This window comes from Buteo buteo, chromosome 23, assembly GCF_964188355.1.
Source record: "Buteo buteo chromosome 23, bButBut1.hap1.1, whole genome shotgun sequence".
Lineage (NCBI taxonomy): Eukaryota > Metazoa > Chordata > Aves > Accipitriformes > Accipitridae > Buteo > Buteo buteo.
The window spans coordinates 7,193,844-7,220,401 of NC_134193.1; the positions used below are offsets into that span (position 1 = coordinate 7,193,844).

Here is a 26,558-nt window from a genome sequence, read left to right on the forward strand (position 1 = left end):
TCACCCAATCCCTCCTTCCAGCTACCCAAGGTCCTTGGGGAACTCCTAAGCTGGAACTGAGCACTGCCAGAGAGTCATGCATCTTTCTCCAATTCTTCCTCCAGAAATAAAATTTAAAAATCCCATCTGTTTTTCCAATTAACAGCAGTTCTCCTGCAGACTGAGGAGCTGGTAACTTTTCTGCAGATTCTCCTCAGAAGAGGAGGCAACCCAGGACATTGAGACAGCTCCTAGTTTGTGACAATCTCTATATGCTCTCACAATGCAAATACTGTGCATCAACATAAAATTCACAAGCTCATCAGGACAGAAAAAAATTACATGTGCAGAATTGATTCTTCCCTGATAGACTAACAGCAAAAGCAAAGAGCTGCCATCTCGGACAAAGCACCAGACTCTCCCTAACTTCTCAGTACCACACATTTCCAGTCTTTTCCCATGCAAAATCTCATCTCCCCTCAACCTAAATAATATCACGTATTTTCAGGGAAAAAGCTGACATGTTGCTCTTAGTTCTGTCATACAACTTCACAGAAAATCTAGGCTTTGCTCTGTAAGTCTTCAGCAACATCAGAAGGCCTGTGGCGGATATCTTTTGAGAAATGCTCATTTGCCAAATTTTAAAATTGTTTAGCATCTTTACAACCAAGAAGGCTGTCAAATTATATATCCACAGCCATTCTGAATCACCAGATTTTTAGGTTTTAAACACATACTTACTTGAACATGAACTGGTGAATTGCAAAAATGTAATGCTCAACAACAGGCTGGGTTTTGCAAAGCTCCAATTATGTGTTTAAATCACTTAGTATATGAAAACATCTCTAAAGAGGTGAAAAGTGAGGGAGTGGGATTTTACAGAAGCACCCAAGGAGAGAGCGATCCCACTACATACCGTGCATTGCCATCATATCCTGCAAAGATCCACAGCTTGTCACTATACACTGTTGCGCCATGAGCTGACCTAGCAACCGGCAATCTACAATTGAGAAAATTAAGAAAAAAAAAATATTCTTAAATCACCGGCAGAGGCGCTGTAAGAAGGGTCTGTGTGACAGCCAAAATGCACATGTAAGAAGAATGATGTCCCCTACACAAAATGGCTTCAAGCCACGAAATTGCTTCTGTCATACATCCTCAAAACACAAAACAAGCCTCTGAAGGGTACATTTTAGAATTTTACACTCTGCTTCCTTCATTAGAGAAAAATTACCTTAATGCATACAGAAAAAAAAAAATCCCAACTAATTCCTTGCCAGGCCTCAAATACTCTTAAATTATTTTATGGATAGTAGCTAAATAGCGGGACAATTAATAGCACTATCATTATGGCAAAGTAGCAATCCACTTGTGCTATAAAAATCCCGTGCGTGTTTTCACACACTGAGAAGGTTGAACACTTAAACAAGAGCCAGGACAGAGCTCACAATGCTTATTTAGGATTGTTTAGTGAGGTGTTCCTGAGATGCACTGCCCATAATAAAAGATCAAACCTATGATTTCTCTTTCCCAATCTTTGTTGTTTTTACTAAATCAGCCAAGAAGCGTTGAACAAAACTGTGATGCCACAAGGCCAGGAGATGTAACGTTAGCTTTTTTGAGGTCATTTGTGCAGTATGCACTTGTAATTGTGGGGAAAGACAAGGATATTTGAGTTCGTAAAATATGAATGAGAATTACTCTCCAAAATGTCTGAAGTTGTTAGAATAACCAGAAAGAGAAATTTCTAATGTGGTCTGTGTTCTAAAACATAACATATGCTCATCAGAGGTGAGCAACAGTAACTTAAGAATAGATTGTGCATTCCCATCCCTTTCTACAAATCACAATAAGAAATGTTCCCTTCCCTCTCCCCACTAAACTCAGCACTTCAGAAACTTCAAATGCGTAATGAACTGTGGATAAAGACACAGTACGTCCCATACATGGCTGTGGTAAACATTAAGTGGTTGGGTCAAAATCAGTGTCATGGGTAACATCCTGAAACGTGCACAAAGTCGACTTTAAGAAGTAATGTGTTACTGCTTTTGATTTTGCCTTGGAAAGCTGAATCTTGGGAACCTGTGTTCAACAGATCCCAAGATACATCATCAACTCATTCATCTGCTTCTGAATTTATTTGTGTGCACACATATCACCTTGGCAATTGAATTTGGCAATTCAAGCGCCAAGGCGCTTCAAGCAAGTGTGTGCATTTCAGAGCGCTCCAAGAAAGTCCAACTTTAATCAGAAAAGAATGTATAGATTTAATGACAAATAAGCCTCAAATTGGTCTCTGATAAAACTAAATTGAAACCATGAGAGATCAACAGATTTTGTGCTATCCTTGAAAAATAAACGATTCAAAAGAAAAACTTTCCTTTGCTCCCATCCCTTCTGTCACAGAAATGAAACATGAAGAATGGGTTTTGGTCAAATTTCTAATATACTACACCCTGGAATGGAGGCCTTGCAAAAAAACTCCTTCAAACATACAGAAAACTTTAATCAAGCAAGTAGAGCAGAAATTGTCCTGCAGCCTTAATATTAGCATTGTAACTATTCTAACTGTGCCATTTTAAATGTTTGCTGACTTACACTCAAATCCCCTTGAAGAGTGGGCTGATGATGCCAGCTCCTTACCTTCCTTCAGTCTTCCACTCTGTCCACTGTCCAGTTGCAAACTTATATTCAAAGAGATCATTTTTATTCTTCAGGTTGGAATTGGAATAAATGTCTCCAGTATAGCCACCTGGGCAACAACAAATCCATTAGACTCAAATGCAATACAGCATACACGCTTCTAGTCATTATATTAGAAGAAAACTTAAGTTTAGATTGCACAGAGGGAAGGTATTTGGCTAATGGACTACTACAGGTGGGAGACTTCTCCTCTACTCCTACCCTACACTATGGTAATATGTTTCAAGTCTTTTTTACTTTAGACAAAACAGCCCAAGTATTTCCACACTAAAGTAGAAATCACGGTCAGCCGTGGAAAATACTGGATTTGCTACTGTATAAGATCTTTCGACACTTCCTAAAAATATCTCATTCTTTTTTCAAAACAATACTACCAGCACATCTGTCATTCCAAGTGCACACAACTGTAATCTGCCACTGTCTTACCAAACACAAACATGCTGCTCCCATAGACCACAGCTGAGTGGTGGTATCGTGGTGCTGGCGGGGTCCCCGTGGTGAAAGCCCTGCACAACATTTAGAACAGCAGCAATCAAACACCCTTGTCATGCTTCAGGCACTCAAAGCTATTGTGCAGATTCAAAAAAGAAACAACTGTTAAAAGTTACTCTATTGTTCTTGAGTGTTTTCACTGGGTTTAATTTCTTAATTATACTGCCCAAGATTTTATGACAGACTTAACACTATAAGCACAAACGGCTACAAACATGACGCTGCTGAAATCTGTTTGACAGAGATAGCAAGTGAGGCACAGGTAAGACAACAGGCTGCACGGTCCAGAGCAAAGGAGGGAAGCAAAGACATCTGTGAGCCGCCCCCGGCATCTTTCCTGCCCTGAGGGGCTGCAGCAGCCCAGTCCCTCCGCCCACACATCCTTTCAGCACTCTCACAGGGTGTCCGAACCCGTGGCTCTCTGTCCCTCGCTGTACTGCCCAGCATCCCCTCACAGACAGGAGCTGTGCGGGGGCACTCCGTAACCCTGACAGCTCAGCCACACTGCAGGCTTCCAGAAGTCAGCTGTGACAGCACTTGGGGGGGCGGGGGGGGTGTGATGCTTCCCCTCGGATGCTCCGGTAGAGCCCCCAGCTTTTACACCTGGGCCCGAGCTGCTGAGGGAAGAAGCATCTCCCGGCCCTGCCAGCAGCCGGGCAGGCAGGGAAGGGGCGAGCCCGGCGAGCACCGCGCAGCCCACCTGCACCACGAGCAATCCTTCACGTCGAAGCGCAGTAGGTCGTTCAGCATCGTCTTCCTGCGGGGAGGAACGGGACAGGCGGCTGAGCTGGGCCACGGAGCCGGCGAGGGGCAGCCCCGCTCCCCTCAGGCCCGGGGGGGCTGCTCCCCTCGGCGCTCGCTCCCCGCCCCCGCCCCGCTCCCCACGGGCCCGCCGTGGCCTTACCCGTTGTCCCCGCCGAAGACGTAGATGGCGTCCCGGTAGGCCACCACGGTGTGCTTGCTGCGCCTGCGGGCGGCAGAGAGCGGCGGTCAGGAGCCGCCGGGACACTCGCATTCCTCCCCCCACCCCGCCGCTGCCCCCCGCTCACCGGGCCCCCACGAACTCGTCGCAGGGCGGGAGGCGGCGCCACCGGTGCACCGTCTCGAAGGGCCCGAAGTTGAGGGTGAGGTACTCGACGCTGTCCGAGCAGCTGTGGTCGAAGTCCACGCTCGGCGCCACCTTCGAGCGCCCCGCGCCCCCCGCCGGGGCCCCGGCCGCCGCCATGGCCCGCGCCGGCGCCCAGCGACCGCGGGGCCGCCCGCCGGACTACGGCTCCCGGCGCGGCTGCGGGCTCAGCGCCCGGACTACAGCTCCCGGCGTGCCCCGCGACCAGGGCTTCCTGCGCGCCGGCTCCCCCCGCCTTGGACTACAGCCCCCAGCATGCACCGCTCGGGGGGCGGGCGCCGCGGCAGCACCCGGCGGCGAAGGTCCCGCGTTCGAGGCCCGCGCCCGGCCGCGGCGGGGCAGGGGCACGAGCCCGCCGGTACCCAGGAGGCTCCGGGGCTGTCTCCGTAAAAACTCGGAAGCCAGGCAGGTTTCTACATTAAAAGAGTTTATTTGTTAATACAAAAAACCCCAAAACAATACTCATGAATATGCATAAAGTCTCGCTCCAGAGTCGTAGCCGAGCTATTCGCTAGTTACACTGTAGTCTGCAGCTATCGGAGCTTCATGCTGGTCTAGCAAGATAACACCCAGTGGGCAAAACACGATCCGTTCCTCCCCGCGGTGGAGCTGGGAGCAGGACGCACGCGTGCCAGGCACCAACGTCAGCAGCAGCACATGCCCAGGGCTGTGCGGTAGCCTGCACCCCACCCTTCGGTTTTCATTTAACAGGGAGCCTGTGTTTCCTAACAGAGCATTAGTAACCTTTACGACTATTAGTTTAGTTTCTTCTCAACAGTAGACAAGAGGGGTGCTCTGCACCTCGAAACCAGGCCTTAGACACATCTCCGTAAAGTCCAGCATTTTTCATCCCGAGCAATCACCTTGTTACTGGTCAGATTTGTTTCAGCAAAGCTGACACCCCTCCAGCAAACACAATTCTTCTTTAAAGATATGTCATGGAGCATTCAGAATTTTGCTAGGAAGAAGGACAGCGGGAAAGCAGAAGGGCAAAGGAGCTACATCAATGCAAGTACCAGCAGGACCACACAAAGGTCCTTCAAACCATCTCCCCTTGCGCACTGTCACTCTCACATCCTATTTGGCCTCGTTCTAGGGGAAGCTCAAGTCACGGTATTTCTTGCCAAAAAACATTCTGCACACCATGAGTTTGCTTGCAAGAGAGTGTGTTGTGCAACTACGCTGTTCCTGTGCCCACCATGCACAGATGGGGACAGGACCATCTCCAGGGTTGGTCCTAAACGCCAGCTCCTGTGCAGCAGCACTGTGCCCTGCCAGCTCAGGCTGCACATGAGCTGATGCTGCAGGAGGGAGAGCACAGAGCACTAGTCCCCAAAAGCCACTTATCCCCCAATCTTTCCCTTCTCACCAGCTACACTCCTGGAAAAAGTACCGATGCCTGCAAATCAAAGCAGTTTCTAACCAACACAGTGATGAGCTCCAACAGGAACTGTACAAGACACTGGCCCATCTACTTTTTGGACCTTGCAGCACAAAGAAATCCTTGGATTTCTCAGTTCAAGATGAGGAACAGTATCAGCAGTACTAGGTCAGTCTCATTTTTCACAGTCTTGTTTAAACCCACCATCTGACTGAACTAAAGCAAGCACCACTAAGGCACACAGCAGTCAACTCCCACCAGAAAGCACACGAACCCCACCAGCACCTCTCCACAAGCCCTGGCTAACCAGACCTGAACATGCTCCATTTACAGCTGACACCCTAAAACACACCTAGATGCTTCCCAATGTTTGGTATTCACTTACCTCCACGAGTGGATGACTGGTCTTGAGCCTTGCTGCCAATGCATGGGGCAAAAAAAGACAGTCCTACCTCTTCCCAGGGCTGGGACCAGTTGCTCTGAGGACACTCACTTGATCCTTCCTGTACAGCTACCAGGATACACCACTGCAGCCATCTGCTTCCAGCTGGGTCTCCTCAAGAGACCACACTGTTTAGTTTAACTTGTTGGCCCTTTTCAGTGAAAGCTAAGAGACACAAATGCCTCAAAACAAAATTCCTAACAGACTTAAAAAAAAAAAGTCTAGGTAGAAAACAGAACCATAGCATTCCCACTGAAGGGAAGGCCATGGCATCAAGTTTAATTATATTCTTATACACCAGAGAATCCACAGGGAAGAAAGATACCGCGTCACAACTGCATGGCAACTTTTTATAAGAACTTATACCTTATTAGACACACGCACACACACGCATGCACACACACAAAAATCAGGCTTCAAATTCTGCTTGTCATAAAGCTATTCATACAAAACCATTGAGAACTCAAGGATGGTTTAGATTAGTCTGCAGCAAATGATGCGGATTTCCCCCTAGTTCTGCCCATTCTCAGGCACAATGTGAGGGGTTGGGGTGGGAGAAGGGAACGAGGTCTGCTTTAGAATTCAGGGTTATTTTATCATTTTACACACACACACACACTAAACAAATTGTGCCATCTTGTCTGTTAAAAAGCTAATTTATTATCCCCTCCTGGTAAAAAAGTGAAAAGCTATACTCTGTTAGACCAGTAAGATACAGAATTACTCCAGCTCTTTGGAGGTTTTTAGATACAGCTTCAAAGCATATTATTCCACAAAGGAACAGCAAGTACCTTTCTTAAGAAAGGAAACTCTATAATGGGTCAGCCTTTTCTTTTAAGCAGAAGAAGATGTATCCATTACAGGACTCCCTTTCTGTCCAGATGACTCCTGTGAAATACCCTAACATCCTCCAGGTGGCATATGCAGAAAGTTTCCAAAGGAGAAATATGTCTTTAAAAAGTAACTTTAGGAAACAAGTGCAAGTTCCTTTTAAATCTGTTTTATAAGAAGGATACCAATGTACATTTTAATTGTTTTATTTTCATTTTCCCCCAAGGGGGAACCAAAGGCAGAGAGGTGTTGTGAGATACATCACACTGTTCTTATGGGTAAATCAATTTGCAAATGTTATTTTACCACTCTATAAAAATACACACAGGAGTGTGAAGGAAGCAAAGTAGTTCAGAGTGGCAGTCATGGAGCAAATATGTTACATACAATCAGATTTTTTCCCCTAAAAATTGTGGCTCCTTGTGTTCCATAAAACCAAAGTCTTTAGTAGCCACATGCCACAGGAACAGAAATTTAAGTGGTAGCTTCCTTTGAGCATGTGCACACAAAAGCATTAGTAAAGAACTGCTCCTATGGGGCTGGAAAGCAGATGTGAGCGACAAAGCCCCATCCACAACAGGAAAGAAGATATGCATTCAGTTTTATTGTCTCAGCTTCCCATCCAAACTCCTGTAAACAGGTTCCATACCATTCAGGCATCTCTGATAAAAGAGTCTATAGTTCTATAAAAAGAAGTCACGCTGTAAGATCAAGATATTTACCCTGTATGTGTTATGCGAGCGCGAAGAGGAACAACCTTCCAATTTCTCAAGATACATCCAAGCAATCTGTAAGTGACCAAATTCCTTTCTCTGTCCAACTCTCCTGTGGGAAACTCAGTTAAGTGCCTCTTCACAGGTAGAGACAGTTTGATTTTAAAAATATTAAGGACACATTGTTTTATCTTTAAGAACTTCCTGGAAAGTTACTGTGGAAAATGAAAGTGCTCCCATGGTGAGACCAATGTGCAAAGCTCTACAGACTTCTGTCCTTGCTGCTTTCTTAGTATTCCTTCCCTTAGCAGATTCATGTTAAGATGAGGCTCAATACATCGCAACGAGGCCATCATCCACCTGTAACAAGCAGGTATACACTGGAAAATGTTTTATGTTTAATCATAAAACGTGGAATAAGCAAAAAAAAAAAAAAATTGTTCAGATATGATCGGTATGGTCTTTCAAGTGGGTTTATATACCAATAGCCTGTAACACTCGCTTTTCATTCTCATTGAGATGGTCTGAAAACATTGCATAGCAGGGCTGCTGTGCAAACTGACAGAGGAAGTCAGTGAGATAGGCCTGAAAGGAAGACAGAAAGACCCAGTTAGCACCATGTCACTTTGGAAATTCTGTTTCTTTCATTTATCAAAAGATAAACCTCAACATGCACCAAGTATGACAAAGGGATTGCAGGGAACAGACAAGCAATGCAGAAGGAAGGTTGGCAGCAGACGGGAAGGGCTAATAAATGGCTGCCAGGTGGTGGTAAAAAGCAGGAGCAGAGTATCATACAGGGACTGACTGGATGGGAGCATTGCCCAGTTAGAGTATGAAATTCTGTCATGTTCAGTCTCCAATCTACTTCTGACTTCAGCAAAGAGCTGTGAAGCTCATGGGTAGAAAAGTCTCATCTCCCTCTGTTCAAAAAGTTCTGTTCATTCACATTTCGAAGTTATAGATACTGATCCAATAATGAAAAATAGCTCCAGGCATTCTTGGGATACTCAGCACTTTCCAAAGTAATTACAGTTAACTGAGTACCTTCGGGACAATGATCAATAACTGTTGTTTCCAGTGGTTTACAGTTTTGTTTAAGTACAACATTAAAAAAAAAAGTTTGTAAAGAATGGTAGGAATCTGTTTAAAAAAACTCATTCTAGAGCATCACCTGGAGATCTATTTGGTAAAGAGGGTCCTTTAATGCATCTGGATCGTCCTCTTCATCATCTTCATAGTAATCCTCATCTGTCAGAGGCAAATCAGCATGTTTTAACATCAAACAAAGCAAAATGTCTCAGGAAGTTCTCTATTAGACTACTGTTGAAACCCAAGGATCCAAAAGTAAATAGTTTCAGCACTGCTGGGTAAAAAAAAAAAAATTGTATCCAGAATATTCGCTCCTTAAGTTCACATGATTAGAAAACACTAAACCCCAGAACAAAACGAGTCATAGTGGGAATCTCAAGGAACACACAGGTGAGACAAGAATACACAGGATACTAGACAAGCAGGTTTTTTAGTTACGTGCACTATTATCTTAGGCCTTAATCTTGTGTCAGGGTGACACATTTCTAATTCTGTGCTAATTTAAGTAGTCTCCCTTATTGTATTTGCCTGTGAGGTTCTCCCTTCTAAGACTATATGCAAACAGGAGAGCAGAGGAAAGGAGATGATATACCTGCTCCATCTCCCTTATGCAGCAATTATTTCTCAAGGTCACTCCACAAACAAGCTCATCCACTTCTACAACACTGTCATTCCAAGGTCACGTCTACATCTTTGTGCATCAATTTTCTCTTTAGAAGAAATACCTGCATGAACCTCACAGCAATGTGAAGCCTATGCAGCATTTGAACTCTCAGGTGAAAAATGCAGTTATTTAATCATTGTGTTATTCAAAGACACGTCCCTCTCTTACAGAAAAAGGTCCTTATTCAAAATCCCAGTATAGTATATTTCCTTCCTCTTGCCTGCAGCCTCTGTTGAGCTGCTGTCACAGAAAGAAAACTTGACTAGGATGTCATCTACTCTATTTTCGCTTTCAGTAAGCACTTTAAAGCTGTTACTTACCATACTTGTTTGTGGAAAGAATATCTGATAAGAACTGTCCTGCTAAGCCTTCATCTTCATCCTCATCCTCTTCCTGATCCTCCCACATATCATTTGAATCATCTGTTTAGAAAAAAAAAATTCTAGAAATAATCAAAATCCAAGAGGTCCAGTCTGTTGATCACTCTACAGGGCACTGTAATTTTTAGGCAAATATCCCTGCTTGTGTAGGTGGATGAAGGGAAACACCTTCACTACTTCAGCAACCTTTACTATCCTTTTGGAATGAACGACTCAAGAACTGGAACTAAGCAAAAAGCAGCAGCAAGAATGCTTGAAGTAGGAAGGAAGAAAGGCAAACCAGATACACCTGGAAAGGGTAATTTTATTGGCATATGGTCAGATCCCATCTTCCAAACTGGCCCAAAATAATTTTCAGGTATAAGAATACACAACACTCACTGATCTTATCCTTTGGATTACTATGTAAGCCTTTGTAATTACAGGTATACTGTTTACTATTGCGAGTTTCTTATTACTATAAATGCTTTTGAAGAGATTACAAAGTAGATTTAAGCCATGCAAGAGAAAAAGCAAACCCAGTATTTTACCTTGGCTCCAATCTGCAGTTGTCTGTCTAGATGCATTTGCTTCCATCGCATTAGAGAGTTCATTTATTATTAATTTTAAGATTTTTACTAACAAAGGAATGTTTGTCCAGCGTTCAGGATCTATAAGAGAAGAAAAATATATATTCACATTGCTTTTAATAAAAAGTTGTTAAAAACAGGCCTTTTTTTGTTGTGTTTTTTTTGTTGTTGTTATTTGGGTTTGGGGGGAGGAGCTGGTGGCATTCTGTTTTGTTTTGGGGTTTTTTTTGTTCGTTTTTTTTGGTGTTTTTTTTTAATTTTACCATACATTTGAAATGCTGGCATAGAAGCAAAATTTCCAGGTTGAGAGGAAAAAGGAACTGACATAAAAACCCTAAACATTCTTTCTGTATACCTTCACAGCTAGGTTTCAAAGACCTTAACTGCAGTATCAACTCTTGCATGTTTTGAATGAAGAAAAGGCATGGTTAAAATCTTCACAGCTGAATGGATTTGTGAGTCTACCCAATGAAGTCATAGTTACAGATGACTTCATTAAGCATTCTTCTCTGAAGTATATTTACACATCTAGCAGTGCTTTCAAGTAAATGAGTGGTGCAGCACTCCCACGCGTGGCTCTACCCTTTCTGAGACACTGTAAGCTCCAACTTTTCCTCACCAGTGTTCCTGCAGGGCTTAATTATTCCACAGGGATAGCTAGACAGTGTATTTGTCCTTAATTACAAAGGAAAGAGCCTATCAAATAAAGAAACTGGGAGCACTAGTTTTGGCTCTTATTGATATCAGTATTAATCTTAGTTTAACTCAAATGCTGGCAATTACCATTCTTCTACCTGACTAGACAATATCTGAGTCTGTTGGTTTGGGTTTTTTAAGCAAAGAACAACAATGACAGCGGCTCCCCAGTGTCTTCCCTCTGGGGCTCAGTCCTCAGAAAAAACTGCACAGTGCTCTCTCCCATTTAGTATATGAAACTATATACAGTAATTTCCATTCAAAGACTTTGGGTGCAGCCAATTAAAAATAAGACAAGTCTTACGTAGGAGACTGGCCAAGCTTTCCTTAAAAGCGATCTCTAACTTGTTGAAATCATTGCTGATATTTGTGAAAGTCTGTCTCATCAAAAGAAATACCACTTTGGTTTTTTTTAAATCTCTGCATTCACTAAACACACTTTCCTCCCAGAGAAGTTACTAGGCATCATGAAATTATCAATTCTATCTCATTAGATGGAAAAGGATGACGCAAAATAGCACCTCATCCATTTATATTAAATCAGAGACATCAGGAGTCTTCCAAATCAGTCTTTAGGAGAATTAAGGCAAATAATGGGTACCTTAAATACATGATGTATGGATTAGCTCTAAAAACCAACATGCACCTTCTGTGGGAAGTATCTCCCACAGCTTGTGTGATCTGCAAGATCTATTTTAAGGCCTTGTATGGCATCTACTAACAGGAAGAAAAAAAACCTGTTAAAAACAGCAAAATGATTACTTACTTTTGGCCGACTTTGATCGTGTCCGTATTCCCTCATCCATATTAAATATTTCTTCTCCCTTTACCCTAATGTCCTGAAGTCGCTTGTCATCTGTGTTGATGCCATACTGAAGGAGTTTACACAAGGCTACAGAGCTGGGGAACAAAGAATAGGAAAATTACAGATCCGAATTTCCCTAAACTGTCTGCCTCCCACAGTGAACTGTTAATAGGGAACACATCACAGCAGACATTCAGATGCCCTTTTTTCTACACTTTTGCCAAGAACAAGCATTACAGAATTTCCCTACTTCTGATTCATGTCAGCATCTGAAACTGGACTCATCTCCTGACCTGCACAGCGAGCTGAAAACTGACAAAGCTTTGGATTAAACACTACCAAATAGTGTGCACATACATTAAAGGTTTTTCCAGTTCAGAAGGGCCACAAGGTTAAACACACTCCTGAAGCATCATGTCCAGATGAAGATGAAATTAAGAGGAAAGCAATGGCAAGAAAGTAGTAATTTGGTTGATCTGCAGCCATGAACATCTCTTCTACTCTTCCCCAGTCTCAAAGCTCTTTTTCCTTCTGGTCCTTCACAGCTCTGCTATACTCAGACCTTCTAGTTTGCTCTTTTGGTATCTTCATGTGTTCTTTCCCTCTCTGCTGCTTAGATTCCTACTCCACACTTCCAAACCTTCTCCAGTTCTGGGCTGTTTTCATGCCATACTGAGGATGACTCTGACTACAGGTTAAGGCCACCAATTTAGGCTTGGCACTCTTAAACCTCTCTCCTGGCTCCACAAGTCTCAAACTGAAGTTTCAGAGCTCTGTGGAACTCGCTCTTTTTGTGCTTTTGCTTCACACCCTCTTTCTCTCCCACACTATGGCTCTGAGTTCCCATACTGCTGGTTCGGACCCAGATCTTAGATGCCACCCCTGAGTTGTCCAAAGTTTTCCCATCTTTTCATCATGCAAGTCAAAAACAAATAGCCACTTCTTCAACCTGCCACTCACAGGGATGGAGAATGATGCACGCAGGTGGTGTCAGCTATCCTCACGTTCCTTTTATTGACTCTAAACAAAAGAGTCCTCTGAGCAGGCATTGCTTTTCTTCAATATGCAGAAAACACTTAACATTTTCTAATGCGTAAGTATCACTGTGAACAACCCAAATCAAAGTGTTTAATATTGTATGGAGCCCTGCCAAGTCATCTGTACACAGATAGCTCTAATCTTGGACAATATGGAGACAGCACTGAAAAACAAAGTTTAACCTTGTTCTCCCTGCCAGTGCCAGCCTTGGCTTTTCCCTGTGGCCATAAGCAGTCTCATGGGATTCTGCAGACAACTCTGCTCTGTCAAATGGGGATAAACCACTGCTCTTAGGGATGAAACAGACCAAATGTGACTGAAAACAGCACCAGATCCCCAAATGAGAATAACGTTCTACATCACTGTTCCCAAACTTCCATTTTAAACATGCTTTTTCTTATTATTTATTTCACAGGCTATTTGACTGCCTTATAACAATAACACACCAACACATACTAAGAAGTGAGTTAACAGCTGGTGAGACCCCTAAGAGCGGTCTGTTAGGCTTCACATTTCCAGAAAAATTAAAGACAGCAGCTGTGGCAAAATTTAAATTAATATAGAGCATTTCATGCTTTGGAATATAGTACTCAGCCTGTACCAGAACACAAATGTGCTCCTACAGCAAAAGGGAGAGAAACCTGTTTCAGTTGATTTCTTTATTGACTTTTAAGAGAACATTAAATCAACAAGAAATCACCAGATTCTCTTAGGAAACCCTCTACAATGCCTTGAAACTCTACAGTAGTCTACAAAGGCAATTTCATGTCTGGAAGCTATTCTCATCCCATTCACAGAAGTTCATCTCAAAAGCACTCCTGTGCTTGCAAGAGACACCCCCTACCCCCTTCGGTCACGCTGTTCCAGCACAGAAACTCCAGGCAGCAAGAGGAACAGAGAGAAAGATCAGAGACTGCTCCAATTACCATGGCTCTCCTGAGCTGAACTGACAGTGCAGGAAAAATTAATTCTGTCCAACGCTGGCACACACTAATCCAAGTCTGAACCAGCTCCTCTTTCCCTCACACCCAGTGTATGTAATTGCAATGGGATGATCAGTCAGCTAACGTTAATGCACAGATCCTGCTTGTGAAACATCCTACCTGACTTTGCCTTCATATTGCCCATAGAACAAGTGCTGCCGGCTCATCCATTCGGCCATTACAAACTCCAAGGCAGGCTTGCCAGTTGGTCCAGGGAGACTACACAGGAACTCTAGCAGTGGCTCCAGTTGTGAGTGAACCAAGTGAGCAAACACCATAATCAAGGACTACAGGAGAAAGGAAATGTTAGCTGTACATAATTTAATAGCTCAAAATGTTTTATCAAATATTCAAGTAACTGAGTTTCCTGCAGGAGTGGAGACTGTGCTTACCAAGCCCAAGAAGAAGAGAAAGTATAACCATCTGCAAGACACTGTGTGCTACAAAAGCAAGCAATAAACTACTACAGTCAACAGCAGTATATAACCACCCCAAAAACACAGAGCAGGAATAAATTTACTCACACCCATGCCCCAAATTAACAAACCTTCCTAAAACAAAGATTTAAAAAATATCAGAGGTTGCAGTTGACTTTTGACTAGCAAAAATATCATAGGGCAACACTGAGATGCTGCAAGTGCCCTAGTTTGCTCAACGGACCAGAAGCTGTACACACGGTTCTCTACACAGAGCTCTAAATCTACACATATCTAGCAGAAACCTGTTTCTTAGCTTGAAGATGAGACACAAGTTATTGGTCCAGAGCCAGAACCCATATTCTCTTCCCGTTTCACCCCAGGAGTTTCCCATCATCACCTCCACCACAGCACCACCCTTCTTCCACATCATCACATCCGAATTCAGCAGCACTTTTCCAATTCTGAGTGCACTTTGAACACAAGTTTTAAGAAAAGAATTGCAAGTTTTAGAAAGCTTTTTTTTTTTTTTTTTTTACAAGATGCAGTTTTGCAGTCTGACTCCTAAAGACCAGGGGTAAAATTCATATGTTGCATATGTCTAAATGTCAGTCTCGAAGTCCGAGGGCATCTCTGTAGGCTTCCTCAGGGAAAAGCTGCCCACCTCCAGAGGCTCATCTTTAAGGCTAACACAGGGAAGAGATTCACCATTGTGAAAGGCTCACTTCTCTTCCCTTGGCTACAGGGGCTTCACGTGACTGCTTCAGATTTAAGGTTCCAGATATTTTGAATCCAAAAATAGGCAAAGTGAGAGCCATTCTGAACAGTTCAGAATCAACACTGTATCCAAGGAGGGAAAAAAAAAAAAAAATCAAGGCTTTAAGATGAAACCTGTGCTGACACCTGAATGGCCTTCTTGATTCACCATGTGCTGGCTTGAAAAATGCACATCCAAAAATCAGAAAAATATACTGTCCTGGTTTCAGCTGGGATAGAATTAACTGTCTTCCTAGTAGCTGGTACAGTGCTATGTTTTGAGTTCAGTATGTGAAGAATGCTGATAACACTGATGTTTTCAGTTGTTGCTCAGTAGTGTTTAGACTATAGTCAAGGATTTTTCAGCTTCTCATGCCCAGCCAGGGCACCTGACCCAAACTGGCCAACAGTGTATTCCATACCATGTGATGTCCCATCTAGTTTAGGAACTGGGAAGGGGGGGGGCAGGGAATCGCCGCTCGGGGACTGGCTGGGTGTCGGTCGGCGGGTGGTGAGCAATTGCCCTGCGCATCATTTGTACATTTCAATCCTTTTATTACTACTGTTGTCATTATATTAGTGTTATCATTATCATTATTAGTTTCTTCTTTTCTGTTCTATTAAACCGTTCTTATCTCAACCCAGGAGTTTTACCTCTTTTCCCGATTTTCTCCCCCATCCCACTGGATGGGGGGGGAGTGAGTGAGCGGCTGCATGGTGCTTAGTTGCTGGCTGGGGTTAAACCACGACAGTCCTTTTTGGCACCCAACGTGGGGCACGAAGGGTTGAGATAACGACAAACCTGACCAGAGCTTGTTAAAACAAATTTGTTCTAAGCATTCATTATGTTGATTTATGTATTAGAGTTGTTGCTCTGGTTTTTAAGGCTCTGTTATGTATCTCCTCGCTTGCTGCATGTAGTTCCTCTTCTACTGCTTATCATCCGTGGGAGGTGGATTAAGGTTTTCGCTTTGATGTATGGTATAACTCTGGTTTATGGTATGATAAAGTCATCGGCTGTGGGATTAATCCGGTATTTGCACTTAGCATTGTCACCTTTATACTGCGGGAGCCGTTTGTGGGGAAACTATTAACAACTATACCATTTACCTTTCCTCCATGGAAAACCAGTCTATGGGTGGGGTACCTTTCTTCCCCTCTCCTTTCTCCTTCAGTCCAGTTACAATGGTGTTTGAGAATTTTGAGAAATTTGAATACTCCTGGAATGTTGGGACTAGCACGGTCCTAGCCCTACTGCTAGGAATTAGCATACTTCTGAATGTGGTTCAGCTCTTGTTTAAGGTTAAACAGCTATTTAAGAAGATCACCCAGAGGTGTGCCCCAAGGCTGGATAATTATGGGTGGCAGGGTGTGTGGGGTAGTATGGGCAAGTACCTAGAAAAGTGGGCACCTCCAATGTTTTGGAAATTCACCCCTGAACAAGTGCAGAATCCAGAAGAACTAGTAAAATATTTGGAAAAGGTATGCTGTCACCCCGGCAGCTCCAGAGAGATACAAATCACTGCAACGTGCTGGGGCCTGGCCCATGCCTATCAAGCCCTGTTCGACACCATTCAGTACCCTCAAGGGGAAGAGAAAGTCTCCGGACCTAACAACAAAATTACGAGCACCGCGGCCACCCAAACCTTGGCAACGGGCGCTGCAGTCCCTCCAGCCCCGGCAAGGAGCATTGCAGGCACCCAGACCTTGGCGACAGGCACCATGACCCCTCCAGCCCTGGCGATGAGAACTCGGGCTACCCAAACCTCAACAACAGGCACTGCAGCCCCTCCAGCCCCAGCAATGAGCACAGCAGCTACCCAAACTTCGGCAACAGACACTGTGGTTATCCAAAACCCGGTGAGCGATACTGCAACTGAACCAGCGGACCAACCTGCACTAGCATCAGTTGCCCCTGTACAGAAAAAGAAATATACAAAAAAATCAGTTCGCTTAGCGAAGGATGAAGATGAACCAGGGTCATCACGGGAACCGGAGGAAGAGGCAGAACCAGAGGTAATAACCCGGTCCCTATCCTTGAGTGAGCTGCGGGATTTGCAAAAAGACTTTGGCCGCCGTATAGGTGAGCATATTATCACCTGGCTCCTCCGATGCTGGGACAACGGGGCTAATAGCTTGGAATTAGAAGGTAGGGAAGCCAAGCAGCTGGGATCGCTTGCCAGGGAAGGTGGCATTGACAAAGCAATTGGAAGAGGGACACAAGCCATCAGCCTCTGGAGGCGACTCCTGTCAAGTGTGAAGGAAAGGTACCCCTTTAAGGAAGATGTTATATGTCAATCAAGCAAGTGGACCACCATGGAAAAAGGTATTCAATATCTGAGGGAATTAGCTGTGCTAGAGACGATTCATCATGACCCGGACAACCCACAATTACCCAAAGATCCAGACGAAGTCCAATGCACACGACCCATGTGGCGGAAGTTTGTACGGAGCGCACCATCATCCTATGCCAACGCATTGGCAATAATGGCCTGGAAGGATGAAGAGGCACCGACAGTGGAGGAAGTGGCTCGCCAACTCCGTCAATACGAAGAAAATCTCTCCTCCTCCCTACAAGCTTGCATTGCGGCTGTGGAGAAGCTGTCCCAGGCTGTCCAACAAATCAAAGAGGATATGTCCTACTCCACACGTGTAAGGACCAATGTCTCAGCTATTAGGCGTGAGCTTTCCTCTGCCCAAGAGAGAGAATATAGAAGGTACACACCGCGAGATGCCCTGTGGTTTTACCTATGTGATCAGGGAGAGGACATGAGGAAATGGGACAGAAAATCTGCCTCGGTCCTAAATGCACGGGTACGTGAACTGCGAGGAAAAACCACCACAAAAGGGGATTCTACCAGGAAGAATGCCGCTCCAGTTTCCAAACAGAGTAGAAGGGCTGATTTTATTTCCGATCCTCTTGAAGGGACTTCTGAGCCAATTTTACGAGAAGTGAATACTGAATACTCTGACCGGAATTAGAGGGGCCCTGCCTCCAGCCAGGTGGAGGAAAGGGATAACCGGGTATATTGGACTGTGTGGATTCGATGGCCTGGCATGTCAGACCCACAGGAATATAAGGCTTTAGTAGACACCGGTGCACAGTGCACTCTAATGCCATCAAGTTATAAAGGGACAGAATCCATTTGTATTTCTGTTGTGACAGGGGGATCCCAAGAGTTAACTGTATTGGAAGCTGAAGTAAGCCTAACTGGAAATGAATGGCAGAAACACCCCACTGTGACTGGTCCAGAGGCTCCGTGTATCCTTGGCATAGACTATCTCAGGAGGGGGTATTTTAAGGACCTGAGGGGGTATCGATGGGCTTTTGGTATAGCTGCCTTGGAGACAGAGGGCACTGAACAGCTGTCTACCCTGCCTGGTCTCTCTCAAGACCCTTCGACTGTGTGGTTGCTCAAAGTTGAAGAACAACAAGTGCCAGTTGCTACCACGACGGTGCACCGGCAGCAATATCGCACCAACCGAGACTCTCTGATTCCCATCCACAAGTTGATTCGCCAACTGGAGAGCCAAGGAGTGATCAGCAAAACTCGCTCACCCTTTAATAGTCCCATATGGCCAGCGCGGAAGTCTAATGGGGAGTGGAGACTAACAGTTGACTATCGTGGCCTGAATGAAGTTACACCACCGCTGAGTGCTGCCGTTCCAGATATGCTAGAACTTCAATATGAACTAGAGTCAAAGGCAGCCAAGTAGTATGCCACAATTGACATTGCTAATGCGTTTTTCTCAATCCCTCTGGCAGCAGAGTGTCGTCCACAATTTGCCTTTACTTGGAGGGGTGTCCAGTACACTTGGAATCGATTGCCCCAGGGGTGGAAACACAGCCCCACCATTTGCCGTGGACTAATCCAGACTGCACTGGAAAAAGGTGAAGCTCCGGAACACCTGCAATACATTAATGACATCATCGTATGGGGCAACTCGGCAGAAGAACTCTTTGAGAAAGGGAAGAAAATAATCCAAATCCTTCTGGAAGCCGGTTTTGCCATAAAAGAAAGTAAGGTCAAGGGACCTGCACAGGAGATCCAGTTTCTGGGAATAAAATGGCAAGATGGACGTCGTCAGATCCCTATGGACGTGGTTAACAAAACAGCAGCTATGTCTCCCCCGACTAATAAAAAGGACACACAGGCCTTCTTAGGTGTCGTGGGGTTTTGGAGAATGCATATTCCAAATTACAGTCTGATTGTAAACCCTCTCTATCAAGTGACCCGGAAGAAGAATGATTTTAAATGGGGCCCTGAACAACAACAAGCCTTTGAACAAATTAAACAGGAGATTGTTCATGCCGTAGCCCTTGGACCAGTCCGGACAGGACAAGATGTTAAAAATGTGCTCTATACTGCAGCTGGGGAGAATGGCCCTACCTGGAGCCTCTGGCAGAAAGCACCTGGGGAGACCCGAGGCCGACCCCTGGGGTTCTGGAGTCGAGGATATCGAGGATCCGAGGCTCGCTATACTCCAACTGAAAAAGAGATATTAGCAGCGTATGAAGGAGTTCGAGCCGCCTCAGAAGTGGTTGGTACTGAGACACAGCTCCTCTTAGCACCCCGACTGCCAGTGCTGGGCTGGATGTTCAAAGGGAGGGTCTCCTCTACACATCACGCGACTGACGCCACATGGAGTAAGTGGATCGCATTGATCACACAACGGGCTCGCATAGGAAACCCCAGTCGCCCAGGAATTTTAGAAGTGATCACGGACTGGCCAGAAGGCAAAGATTTTGGAATGTCACCAGAGGAGGAGGCGACACATACTGAAGAAGCCCTGCTGTATAATAAACTGCCAGAAAATGAGAGGCAATATGCCCTGTTCACTGACGGGTCCTGTCGCATTGTGGGAAAACATCGAAGGTGGAAGGCTGCTGTATGGAGTCCTACACGACAAGTTGCAGAAACTGCCGAAGGAGAGGGTGAATCGAGTCAGTTTGCAGAGGTGAAAGCCATCCAGCTAGCGTTAGATATTGCTGAAAGAGAAAAGTGGCCAGTGCTCTATCTCTATACTGACTCATGGATGGTGGCAAATGCCCTGTGGGGGTGGTTACAGCAATGGAAGAAGAGCAACTGGCAGCGCAGAGGTAAACCCATTTGGGCTGCTGCACTGTGGCAAGATATTGCGTCCCGGCTAGAGAATCTGGTTGTAAAAGTATGTCATGTAGATGCTCACGTACCCAAGGGTCGGGCCACTTAAGAACATCGAAACAACGAACAGGTGGATCAGGCTGCCAAGATTGAAGTGGCTCAGGTGGACCTGGACTGGCAACATAAGGGTGAGCTATTTATGGCTCGGTGGGCCCATGATACTTCAGGCCATCAGGGAAGAGATGCAACATATAGATGGGCTCGAGATCAAGGGGTGGACCTGACCATGGACACTATCGCACAGGTTATCCATGAATGTGAAACATGTGCTGCAATTAAGCAAGCCAAGCGGTTAAAGCCCCTGTGGTATGGAGGGCGATGGCTGAAATATAAATTTGGGGAAGCCTGGCAGATTGACTATATCACACTCCCACAAACTCGCCAAGGCAAGCGCTATGTGCTGACAATGGTGGAAGCAACCACCGGATGGCTGGAAACATATTCTGTGCCCCATGCCACTGCCCGGAACACTATCCTGGGCCTTGAGAAGCAGATCGTGTGGCAACATGGCACCCCAGAAAGAATTGAGTCAGACAACGGGACTCATTTCCGAAACAACCTCATAGACACCTGGGCCAAAGAGCATGGCATTGAGTGGGTGTATCATATCCCCTATCATGCACCAGCCTCTGGGAAAATTGAGCGATACAATGGACTGTTAAAGACTACATTGAGAGCAATGGGGGGTGGAACCATCAAACATTGGGATACACATTTAGCAAAAGCCACCTGGCTAGTCAACACCAGAGGATCTGCCAATCGGAGTGGCCCTGCCCAGTCAGAATTTTTATGTACTGTAGAAGGGGATAAAGTCCCTGTAGTGCACACGAAAAACATGTTAGGGAAAACAGTCTGGGTTACTCCTGCCTCAGGCAAAGGTAAACCCATTCATGGGATTGCTTTTGCTCAAGGGCCTGGGTGCACTTGGTGGGTGATGCGAAAAGATGGAGAAGTCCAATGTGTGCCTCAAGGGGATTTGATTTTAGGTGAAAATAGCCAGAATTAAACTGTATGATATTAGTTGCTATATAACCCTGTATATGTATAGTTATAATTATGTTATCATTACTATAAGTGTTATATGCTATATCCATAGTACTATAGTAAGAATCACTTGGATCAAGCAAGAAAGAACTGTGATAAAACTGAGCAAAGCGCCATAGAGGTGGAACCAGAACTGACTCCAGCATGCAACAATCCAACGGTGCACACCATCCTCCTGCTGCGTCAAATGTCATCTGCTCATCACACTGCACTGAAGCCCAATTCTGCTCTACCGACTGAGAGGACTTTGCAGCATCCCTCCTGCCCAGACAGACTGGTATGACAGATGGAGCCCAGAGTCGGAAACTAAATGAACTCAACAAACGTTTTATGAACATAACCCATGAACTAAAGAACTGATATCTCTGTGTATATATACTCATATATATATATATATATATATATATCAATGTTCATATGTCTCAAAGGGATGGAAAGGTGGCGATGATTGATCAGAATGTAACTAAAGGTATGGGAACTGAGCATGACGTCAATGGTATAGAATAAGGGGTGGATACTGTCCTGGTTTCAGCTGGGATAGAATTAACTGTCTTCCTAGTAGCTGGTACAGTGCTATGTTTTGAGTTCAGTATGTGAAGAATGCTGATAACACTGATGTTTTCAGTTGTTGCTCAGTAGTGTTTAGACTATAGTCAAGGATTTTTCAGCTTCTCATGCCCAGCCAGGGCACCTGACCCAAACTGGCCAACAGTGTATTCCATACCATGTGATGTCCCATCTAGTTTAGGAACTGGGAAGGGGGGGGCAGGGAATCGCCGCTCGGGGACTGGCTGGGTGTCGGTCGGCGGGTGGTGAGCAATTGCCCTGTGCATCATTTGTACATTTCAATCCTTTTATTACTACTGTTGTCATTATATTAGTGTTATCATTATCATTATTAGTTTCTTCTTTTCTGTTCTATTAAACTGTTCTTATCTCAACCCAGCAGTTTTACTTCTTTTCCTGATTTTCTCCCCCATCCCACTGGATGGGGGGGGAAGTGAGTGAGCAGCTGCGTGGTGTTAAGTTGCTGGCTGGGGTTAAACCACGACATACACAAGATAAAAGGGTTAGAGCAGAGTGAGCCTCAGCCAAGGGCTGCACTGAGGGCAAAGGTGGGATCTTGCTCAACAGTGCCAGCAGAACAGCACCTTCCCCCAGCTGCTGCTGAGGAACCAGGGCAGCCGTGACTAGATGTTTTACGTTAAGGGCACAGACAAGAAAGACAGGAGAGAGAATGAAGACCACTGGGATAAAATCATTCCATAAAACTGTGCCACTAGAAGTAGGTCGAGGCTAGAAGGGATTGTGATGCTCTTTGTCTGGCCTCTCATGTGATGCAGGCCAACTACACCTCCCATCCACCAAAAGTTCACCTTGTCTCAACTTCCAGCTTTTATCCTTCGAACACAGCACAAAACCAATCGAAAACATGTGCTGCCTTTGCCATAGCATCCGTACTTAGACAACTCCTGCCCCCTCTAAAGGTTCACTGCTTGCATGCACAAGGTCACGAGGGACTATTTAAGGTACATTAAAGCTTACCCATAAGAACCTGGCTTACCCCATAACCTGGACAACTCTGTATGAGCAGAGTAGGCATTTTCCTGACTATTTCAAGAGTATATGTAGACCCTCCAATTGCACTAGACATAAATAATCAGGCACACAATTAAAAAAAATGGCAACAATTTCTCTTCCTGACACTTCTACTTTCTCGGGTGCCCAGCCTGCTCACCTGCATTACACTGAGCGTCTCTGCTTGTTGCATTTTGCTCAGGATAGCTCTCAGGATCTGGTCCAGATTCTCTCCCAGCTCACTTCCTGCTTTCGAAATTAAAGTGGAGACCAACCTGCCCACAAAGGCAGCAGTGAATTCTGAGGTCCTTGGATCTAGAAGCTGGCTCACCACCTGCATCACATACCACAGTCCATTGTGGCCTTGCTCATCATGCCATTGTGCAATTTGCTCCAGCGCCACTGAGACGTATGCACGCAGACACTCGCCACCATTCTAAATGAGAGAATTATCGTGTTAGAACTTCCCTTTCTAGGTAAGGGAGCGGGAACACATGGGAAGACATTTCCTTTCATCACCCCAAAAAGACCCTTAACCAAGATGAAAACAATGGGCAAACTGGTGGCATCTGTAAAAGATCCAAGCTCTCTAATGTGCAGTAAAATGAGAGCCTAAATAATTTCTACAGACTTCAGTTCATTATTAAGTACAAAACTCTTCACTGCCCAGGCAGCTCTCAAGAAGATCATCTAGTAAATACAAAGACAACCTTAACTAGCTGCAGTTTTGTGCCAGTCTTGTTACCTGGAGAAGTTCCAAGAGATTCTAACAAGTGAGAGATGAAAACAGCAAAGTGTAGCATGAATAAGACACAACTCCGCAGCCAAGCTGCAATGTTTTTGAACTCTGAAAACAAAGATCCAGCAGAGCGACCAGCATGTTGGTCTCCAACCTCTTCTTGCTGGTCTCCAACCTGTTCTTACTGGTACATTGTTTAGGGAAAGTAATTTCTATGGTCTGTATTCTCATGGCAAAGGGTAGCTGGCACTATAAAACTCTTTACATAAGAAATGAAACCAGCTTTATTACTTATATGCCACCTAGTAGCTGGAATGAAAAGACACCCTGCACTTTTAACCTTTGACACTCTTTCTTTCTTGCTTAAATACTCTAAAGACATCATCAGATAATAGCAGAGCCTGCCAACAGGCATAGCTCAGGCACTACTGCTGTTTGAGATGAATCCTTGCTCTCCCTCAATCCCATACCTGGCTCAGGCAAAAAGAAGTTTGCCCTCCCCTTCCCACCTAAATGAGTACAGGAGAAAACTGCTAGAAGGAAGAGGTCTAAGAGGTCTTCTATGCAGGAGGTCTTTTGCCTCCTTATGCCTGAGCATGTTCCTCAAGACAGCCTCTGCCTCTCTAGGTATGATTAAAGTTATTAGGGGGGAAGAAAAGCAATAAGGTTTTGGGGTTTTTTTGTTTGGGTTTTGGGTTTTTTGGGTTGTTTTTTTTTAATGTGCTCCAGAACCCTAAAATAGAAAAAAGATCAAGGCTGCTGCTTTACTCACTCTGGTCCTCCAAATTAAGGAATGATCAGTAAAAGTCATTGCAGGCCCTTGAACAGCAGTACTTTCATGATAAACTGGAGGTGGCAGAGACTCTTGAGGAGGTGCTGACAGAGCTACTGGCAAGCAAAGCCTGGGCTCCCTTAAAGGCTATGTCATCTGTCTTACTTGGTCACCTCTCTTGGACTTTCATAGCCCTGCAAGCCTTACCACTCCCCACAGTGTTACCTGCATAGTAGCATTGTCATCTGTGTTCAAGCTGCACTGAGCCACTGCAGGGAATGCTTGGCAGATAAGGAGCTGCGACAGAGGAGGTTTTGTATTCCTCACAACTGTGGTCAATATATCAATAGAAGTCTGAAAGGAAAAACACAAACAAAAGCACTGTTACAGCAGCAGCCATAGTATGCTAAGTCAGCATTAGCCACCACTGGTGCAAGCATCAAAGGCGCAAACTGGAGGGATGTGAGCCAGTACTGCATTTGCATCCTGAATTTACAGTCCAGAATATTTTTTAAATCAGAAGACCCTGGAGTCATGCACCCAAGCATCACTGTATTTGACACAAACACATGGTGTGCACTGCAGAAGTTCCCAAGGCAGCTCAAACATTAAAAGCAGTGTAACCACTTAAATATGGCAATTTCATGGTACCCTGATGCATGCTAATCAGTACAGCCAGAGAACTCTTCTAGCTGACTTGTTCCATTTTGTTTATATTGATTTAAATTTATTTTAATTACCCATAAGTGATTGTTACAGTCATACCAATCAATACGCAGATTATAAGCATATTGATAAAGATATTTATGGGTTTAATTCCATACAATCATTCTACACAGTCAATGCTTAATCTTTCATAAGGGGACTTTTTATAGAAAGGACAAACCTGTATAATTTATCTCCAGCAATTTATACATATGTGACACATAAATTGGAAAAAGTCATAGAAAAAAGCACAAGGAATAGTGGTGTAGCCTGCTGGAGACCATTCCACCAAAAAGAGGAGACTGTTACTGGTGAAACGTGGCTATGTCAAAAAAAAATGACTAGTGATACACTGCAGAGACTGGAAGAAGGCCAGAGGAGCAATTTAAAGTTAACTTTTGGAAGCATCTCCCCCCACCTGCAGTTTGCCTTCTCTCCACAAAGAAACCTCTACCAATGACCTGAGTCATTGTTCCAAAGCAACTTTTCTACTCTTTGCAGACCAGCTATCTTATATGTTGAAGAACAGGGACCGTGTACCACTGTAGCACTTACTGCACAAAGCCCTGCTGGGATCTTGTCAGCAGGGGCCTGCATGATGCTGACAAGAGTTGGTATTAGCCTCATCTGCATTGGACCCTGGCAGGCTTCTATCTGAGCTAGCTCCTTAAAGATATCTTGGGCAAGAGAAGCAACAACTGGATCTGGAGAGAGAAAGCACCATTTACTGAAACATACTAATAAACACATCTCAATTTTTGCTACCACTATTTTGAATAGGTAAAGCAGCAAGTTTCCCTTCTAGCTTTACCATATGAATCAATGTTCATTCAATTATCATTTATTAAGTTTTCAGCACCAGGACTCAGTAGCAAAAACAACTGTACTTTGAGAATGTAACTTGAATGCATACCATTACTGTACTTCAAGAATATTGCAATTGTGAAGGGGCAGATTTTGTTCTCCACGCTTGCTGTAAATGCTGGATCTACCGTACAGACAATGCACAGCGTCTCCATCACAAGGTTTAGGACCTCCGAACTGAACTGAGTGGCCAAGTGGATCAGTCCATCAAGAATGCTAGGAAGGAAAGGCTGCAACACATGGGTGCTCTCAGAGATCTTCAGCTGGTCACAGTAGCTAGACAAGAAATTTGTGATACAAAAATACACACATAGTATATTAAAGTCATTTATACATTTAACTGTAGATGATATATATAAGGGGTTATTTCACCCCACCCATTCTTCTTCCTTAAGTTCACTCCTCCAGGGCTTTCCCCTTTCAATCTGCTATTCCTTGATCTCTCAACAGCTCAGCTATCTTTCCTCCTCATTCCACCCTGATGGTTCACAGAAGCAGAGTTTAATCAAGTGATGTTAAAAGCTTCTGCTGCCTCTTAGTAACAGTTCTCTCTTAAGAGCTGCCCATCAATGGAGAAAATAAACCTTGAGGAAAGAAGTAGTCTCAGACAGACACTCATTGCTTA

The 26,558-nt window shown here is 44.5% G+C and overlaps 2 protein-coding genes across 6 annotated transcripts in view; both read right to left on the reverse strand.

Annotated features, from left to right (window-relative positions):
* LZTR1 (leucine zipper like post translational regulator 1) overlaps positions 1 to 4,461 on the reverse strand; it is a 38,231-nt gene extending 33,770 nt beyond the window's left edge. For all 4 annotated transcript variants that reach the window (XM_075054704.1, XM_075054703.1, XM_075054702.1 and 1 more), the window contains exons 1-6: positions 4,224 to 4,461; positions 4,079 to 4,141; positions 3,875 to 3,931; positions 3,109 to 3,188; positions 2,623 to 2,731; positions 896 to 979 (exon numbers count right to left, since the gene is read on the reverse strand). In XM_075054704.1, the coding sequence (XP_074910805.1) occupies positions 896 to 979; positions 2,623 to 2,731; positions 3,109 to 3,188; positions 3,875 to 3,931; positions 4,079 to 4,141; positions 4,224 to 4,399 (569 nt within the window). In that variant the 5' untranslated portion in view covers positions 4,400 to 4,461. The remainder of the gene's footprint in view (positions 1 to 895; positions 980 to 2,622; positions 2,732 to 3,108; positions 3,189 to 3,874; positions 3,932 to 4,078; positions 4,142 to 4,223) is intronic.
* Positions 4,462 to 7,148: 2,687 nt separating this feature from the next.
* IPO9 (importin 9) overlaps positions 7,149 to 26,558 on the reverse strand; it is a 46,800-nt gene continuing 27,390 nt past the window's right edge. For both annotated transcript variants that reach the window (XM_075055962.1, XM_075055963.1), the window contains 10 exons: positions 25,983 to 26,209; positions 25,625 to 25,773; positions 24,590 to 24,718; positions 23,014 to 23,289; positions 14,015 to 14,181; positions 11,835 to 11,968; positions 10,334 to 10,453; positions 9,744 to 9,845; positions 8,842 to 8,918; positions 7,149 to 8,252 (listed from right to left, as the gene is read on the reverse strand). In XM_075055962.1, the coding sequence (XP_074912063.1) occupies positions 8,142 to 8,252; positions 8,842 to 8,918; positions 9,744 to 9,845; positions 10,334 to 10,453; positions 11,835 to 11,968; positions 14,015 to 14,181; positions 23,014 to 23,289; positions 24,590 to 24,718; positions 25,625 to 25,773; positions 25,983 to 26,209 (1,492 nt within the window). In that variant the 3' untranslated portion in view covers positions 7,149 to 8,141. The remainder of the gene's footprint in view (positions 8,253 to 8,841; positions 8,919 to 9,743; positions 9,846 to 10,333; positions 10,454 to 11,834; positions 11,969 to 14,014; positions 14,182 to 23,013; positions 23,290 to 24,589; positions 24,719 to 25,624; positions 25,774 to 25,982; positions 26,210 to 26,558) is intronic.